Raw genomic sequence first — 6,387 nt, 5'->3', positions numbered from 1 at the left:
CGTCGTCGTCGTCGTCGTACGACGTACGTCGACGTACGTACGACGACGTACGTACGTCGTACGACGTACGGTACGGACGACGGAGAGAGAGAGAGAGAGAGAGAGAGAGAGAGAGAGAGAGAGAGAGAGCGAGAGAAAGAGAGGGGAAGGATAGCGTTTACAATGCATTCAGCAACGTGGCGCACCCTGGTGGACAGAATAAAGGTTTTCGCTTAGTTCATTCCAGCGACGTTCCATTATCGTTAATTCCATTATCGTTCATGTATCGTATTGGCTCTAGGTACAACGAATACATGTCGACTCTGAAACAAATACCTGTTCTCTTCCGGTTCCGGATCGGGAATGTCGCAAGCCAGCCGGATTCTCTGCACATCGGTTGGATTCCGGTGGAACTTCCTCGGACTGAGGCTCCACACCTTTATGGAAGAGTCTTCGAATCCTCCGGCAAGCATCGAGAGATCAGGTGAGAGGGAAGCCGTGCTAAGACTGCAGAGAAACAAAGACTCGTCAAGCACGGGAACGTAGCTGCGGCAAACCAGCGGAGTGCACGCGGAATTGGCAGGACACGATATATAACCGCAAGGCGGCAGCAACGAAGACTCGATTGTTTTCACAGCGAATGACAAAACAGTTCAGCGCAAAAAGATTGATAGCATTGAATACAGTATAATGTGACACTGAAATTTCTGCTACATCACTGGACGTGACTGATATATTCTCCCAAAATCGTTGCACGTATAGGGTGGTTCCGTTTTGGTAGGAAAACGTCTCCATATATAATATAATGTAACCTAATCATGTAATGAGTCGATGGGAAAGTTGGGTTCACGTTACAAAATTTCCCGTTTCATACGTTGTTTTTTTTAGGAATACATTTCTTTCGTAGCACGGAGGAATTATGTACATGTAAAATGTACTTACCTGAATGGAATACGAGTAAAAATATCCTAAAATGTACGTGCACTATATATATACACATTTACTTATTACTTCTCAAAACGTGCTTTTGAGGAAAGATAATTGCCGGAGTCTGTGCAGTAGGTAATTACCTGTTAGCAGTAGCATGGAAGGTGTAGAGACAGACAGACGGCATACAGGGCGGGCCATCCCGCACCTGCTGTATGGACTGCTCGAGTGCCTGCAGCGATGACTTGCTTGTGCTGCCACCTGTATCTGCGACCGGCGGCGGTGAGAGCTGGTGTCTTGCATCGGGACCTAATGGGGGAAGATCACAGTTTGGAACATGCTCCTCCATCGTTGACTGTGAAACTGGAATTGATCGTTTGGACCACTGGTTGATATAGGATCATAAGAGCTAATATTAGATTACATTCAGGGTTCTTCCCAGGAATTTCAGAAGGCATGTCACGTGATCGGGCAATTCATCTGCGATTGCTAATTGGAGGTAATTACGCATGTCGCAAGCGGTCCTAATTCACAGGTACACCTGATCAGTTTAGAAGCGTATACATCATGCTCAGCAAACACAACAGGACTGTGTTGGGATTGTGGAAAGTAAACACAGCTAGAAATTAAGACACGTCGTTTAGGCAATTAGAGCATTTTGTAGAGTTTATGGGACGTCGCAAATAATCTTCCACTTTGAAAGCATGTTGGACCTGATAAGCATTAGAAGCCTTGGGAGAACCCTGATATTATATATGCAAGAGTTATATTGAGGTCAGACTAGATATGTACCTTTGATCTGAATGTGAAGGTTGAAAATCTGCAGCAATAACGTATTGTCTTCACTCTGCAGCAGAAATAAAATGTTGACTGATTTAATTAGAAGTGAGATGACGTGAAAATTGAGGATATTAGCAAACTTACATTACACAAGTGTTTATATCCTCCAAGCCACCTACAGGACATTTTATACTATCTGCTCAATTATAGCAAATGTCGATAGGAGTGTAATGAAGCCAACTGATGAGAAGGTGATCATTAAATGAACATGAGAGGCTCAATTTTAATTAGCTCTGTGCTTATTAACTATTCAGCTTGTTTTCTGACCTTGAGATATCTCAACAAGTACTCTAATGCGTCATCAGAGAGGGTGACCTTGTACTTGTTCCGTCTGCGAATAAAAACAGTTAAAATAACTACACGTTATTGAATCACACTGTTCTAATCACATTGGCATTCAATGAATCATCCATTGTACTCTAACATTATAATCTGCAATCAATGATAATATATGATAAATATATATGATAATAGAAGGAATATGATCCATCATTATTAAAAGAAATTTTTATTTTTCGGTTTTCAATGTTAAAAGAATGCAGTTCGTCGCAGCATATTTATGTGAACACATACTTAAAGGCCTTCACGGTTTCGTGTTTGTTCACATCGTAGCTGGTGAGCACTTGAGAGAGGGCACTGATGGTAGGCTTACACGACTCCTCTTCCGTGAACAGCCCATGGTGTCGACTATAGAATTTTTGTGCTAGAAACACACATGAATACATGGCAGTCGTAGAAATATTGCCATAGGAAAAACACTATTGCTATACGCAGTTAATGCTTTGTCCCAATTTAACTTATACACCGTAACATTCGTACAGTAGGAGGCAAAAGTATACCTGGAATTTTTTGTCCGTTTCCTATTAACTCCAAGTATATGTGCACAAACATTGGGTAGAGGACGTCCACCAACTCAGAACGAAACGGCTCCACTGCATCACCGATGAAATGCTTTAATCTACATAGCAGCACACGAGACAATATATAAAGTAAACAGACATGAAAATGACATACTGGATACTGCTATTCTTGTGTACTGAAGGGTAGCTTCACAATTAGCCAACTCATCGACAACTATGGTCTTTCACTACCCCTTCATCTACTTTGCATATATTTCTGTATATATGTTCGTTTGCATAAATTACAATGATTAACTTGTGAATTTTGTATCTTACATAAAACGATTACTTAAAAGAGAACACTTTCACCTAGTTTGCATATCGACATATTTCTATATTCATATTACTTCGCAGGAATTACGATGATAAATGAATCTTGCTTCTTTTTTTCTTCAAAACCTTAAATTGACTACGTCACGAAAAGTAAGAACTAACGGGACTAAACGTATCGTCAAATTCTTACCTGATAAGATTGTTTCTCAACTAGTTAAAAATCCAAAAAACCTGGACAATTTGATATTATGTTCCTGACATTAATTGCTTGCTATGGGCTATGTATGAGTCAAGAGTGTATGTTCACATCAAACAATATAGTAAAATAGGAAGTATAATGCAGCAATTTAAACATAAAAAGTGAACAGAATCACTTATATTTTGTAAAAAAGTGGAAATATTTTTTTTATTTTTTACTATTTACGGTGACGTAATCACTTTAAACGTAGCGGCTACCTGGAGAACTGCTGGTCACATTGCGTCGCATCTCCGCTAACACTACTGTAGCACACCACGCTTGTCTCCCCAGACTCGCATGCCACCGAGCCATGAACGGCAAGTTCTGTCATCGATTGCCTCGTCTTCAGATCTTTTCTCCCCAAACTTTCGACATCTTTCGCCTGAAAAGTTACAAAAAGAGGCAGTTCATATCAAAGAATCAAATAACATGTTTCCTCACCTCTTTGCCAGACACTTACCTAAGAAAAATAGTAGGATGGAGTTAGAACTAGAAAAAGTAATCATAACTGCTACGGTATTGCTAGAGTTACTAAAATAGTCTAACAATTCTAACAGTCATAATTATGAATATAGTTCCCTTCATATTCATATAAAATACAGACAAAATAGTCTAACAATTCTAACAGTCATAATTATGAATATAGTTCCCTTCATATTCATATAATTATTAATATATTCACTTCTAATTAGACATACATGTGCAGGGGTAGAAATTAAGTTTTGAACAAGGGAGTCCAACAGACTCCCTACCCTCAAAAATAGGGAGTCCGCAGCAAAATGAGGGAGACCGCAGACTGAGGTTCAAAATTAAAGATATTAACAATAACGCCTGTGCTTATTTTTAAGATTCATGCAGTTGCACGTCTGCCAAATTTTCTTTGGACGTTAGCTGAAAAAATACAGTAATTCTAGAAGTATTCGACTCCGGACTCCCGTTAATTTCGCACCCTGCATGTGTAGTGTAATATTCAGTACCCATAATGATATCCAGATCCAAACAAGATAAAACACCGTGAATAAATAAATCAAACAATCAACATTATGTTACTGACGACTGTCACCATTACCGAATTAGGCTATACTGTCCTTGCCATTCTAGCTACCAAGCAATGTCGGTGATTGGCAAGACAGGCCAGTGTTGAATTCTGGACACCACCACAAAGGTTATTTTAGTGTTATTTATCAGTGTTTACTAACAGGTTAGATGTATGGTTAAGTGTTGCTGGTAGATAACATTATACTGAAAAGCTATTCACACGGCTATGTTACAGTAACTATATTAGGGATATGGTTCGTGTTAGGTAGGGTATTGCTGATACCCTGACGACCATTGTATTCTGTTGTATACGTAGGGCATGTTTGTTTGGGTAAATCATATGATCTGGATCACAGTGAATCTGTTGTGGGCACATTTGTTTGGGCGGATCACGAGCTGTTGATAATGTAACATGTGTTTTGCACGTGTTACATGAATTAGTCAGCGAGGCTAGACTAGGGTTGTTTGGTGAACAGTTAGTCTGTGTAGATGCAGCGTCACACATATTTGGCGGCTGCATTGATGTTACAGGGAGTTGGATAAGCGAGTTTTAGGTTAGGCAGTTTCTAGGGTCATTGTGAAATGGGGGTAGGACAAGGTCTGGGAGAACAAGTACATGTGCGTGCAGTATGTTTGTAGGAGTTTTGGGGGGAACATATAGAACGTAAAGGAGATGTAGAAGGGGGGATTTCTGGTTCTGGTCACGGAAGGAGGCACACGCGCGTATGTGCGTGTGCGCATTCTTTGTCTCTTTGTGCGATGTGTCTACACTGTATGAGTTATTAAAGATTATTCCGGTTACAACACAAGTTTGGCTTTATATCCTCATTCCTGTTTACATTTTGGTTGCCAGGACAGTCCAAAACCTGGATATCCCTTTGCGGACACAACGAAAGTTACTTCATTATATCGATCTACGGGCCAGCAACAAAACAGAGGAAGAATAACGGAGAGCGAGAGAGGAAGAGAAGGACGAAAAGAGCGAGTTCCGATGACGAGATGGGAGAGAGTATAGCCTAGAACACTACATGCCGTGAAAGCCTACCATGATGTGTGGAAGTGACAAAGTACCACATCAGTGCTGTGTCTATTAATACCCCTGTGTGCGTTAATGGGATTATGAGGATATAATCAGACTCCTGATATAATGGAGCACATGGTTGGAAACATGGTTTCAGGAATGCGTGTCGGTACACGCATACGCCACGTCGTTACAGCATAAAAAGACGCAAGAGTGAGAGTAATTGTAGCGATATCAAAATGTTCACTGCTAAATGTGTTGAGTTTCTGACTTGTATTGTGATCGAACTTTATCGTTACTTGTTTTCTACGCTTCATATGTGTTTTCTTATTGTATTTCGATTGTTGTTATGTTTGTGTATTGATTGTGGGTTGTTTAATCGGACAGAAAGACGTTTCTCTCGTTGGGTTGAGTTAGGAAAGTATTAGGGTAGTAATTTTTTTTTTGAATTGTTTAGGTTTAGGTTGAAGTGTAGATCAGCGAAGAAGCTGAATCGATGACAGGGTAGTCATCATTTTGGGGAAAAGGGAGATAATGTAACATGTGTTTTGCACGTGTTACATGAATTAGTCAATGGAGCTAGACTAGTAGTTGTTTTAGTCATAGTCTAGCTAGACAGAGCGTCGCGCATCTTGTGCGGCTAGATTGATGTTATAGGGAGAATAGTAAACGTGTTTTAGGTTGGCCGTTTCTAGGGTCATTGTGAAATGGGGGGTAGGACACGGTCTGGGAGAACGGGTAGGAGTTTTGGGGGAATATATAGAACAGAGATGTATGAGGGAAAGGATTCTGGTTCTGGTCGCGGAAGGAGGCACACGCGCGTGCCATGCGCGTGTGCGTGGTTTTGTGGCTCTTTGTGCAATGTGTCTACACTGTATGAGTTATTAAAGATTATTCCGGTTACAACACAAGTTTCGCTTTATATCGACATTCCTGTTTACAATCTGCTGGCTTGATGGATTTGAATACGATCAATATGGTGCCTTGTGACGCAGTCAATCGCTGCTTTGTGCTAGTTATAAACCATCCTGTTATAGGTCACAATGACCAGACAGATACATACCAACCATGCAGGCTCGAAGTACTACTATTACTAGTAGTACTATTGCTCTGTTAGGGTTAAAGGGATTACGTCACGAATTTTCTATGGTAAAATTTGTTTAAAAAAAATT

The 6,387-nt window shown here is 40.4% G+C and overlaps 1 protein-coding gene across 1 annotated transcript in view; it reads right to left on the bottom strand.

The window, feature by feature from the left end:
* LOC106821053 (TAF5-like RNA polymerase II p300/CBP-associated factor-associated factor 65 kDa subunit 5L) overlaps positions 1–6,387 on the bottom strand; it is a 15,568-nt gene that overhangs the window by 5,748 nt on the left and 3,433 nt on the right. The window contains exons 2-8 of the mRNA XM_014825695.1: positions 3,375–3,538; positions 2,586–2,704; positions 2,320–2,449; positions 2,014–2,077; positions 1,699–1,753; positions 1,050–1,269; positions 316–486 (exon numbers count right to left, since the gene is read on the bottom strand). Coding sequence (XP_014681181.1) covers positions 316–486; positions 1,050–1,269; positions 1,699–1,753; positions 2,014–2,077; positions 2,320–2,449; positions 2,586–2,704; positions 3,375–3,538 — 923 coding nt within the window. The remainder of the gene's footprint in view (positions 1–315; positions 487–1,049; positions 1,270–1,698; positions 1,754–2,013; positions 2,078–2,319; positions 2,450–2,585; positions 2,705–3,374; positions 3,539–6,387) is intronic.

The sequence above is a fragment of the Priapulus caudatus genome, unplaced genomic scaffold (assembly GCF_000485595.1).
Source record: "Priapulus caudatus unplaced genomic scaffold, Priapulus_caudatus-5.0.1 Scaffold57, whole genome shotgun sequence".
In the NCBI taxonomy this organism is placed as follows: domain Eukaryota; kingdom Metazoa; phylum Priapulida; class Priapulimorpha; order Priapulimorphida; family Priapulidae; genus Priapulus; species Priapulus caudatus.
The sequence above is the reverse complement of the archived record's forward strand: the minus strand, read 5'-3'. Positions and strand labels throughout refer to the sequence as shown.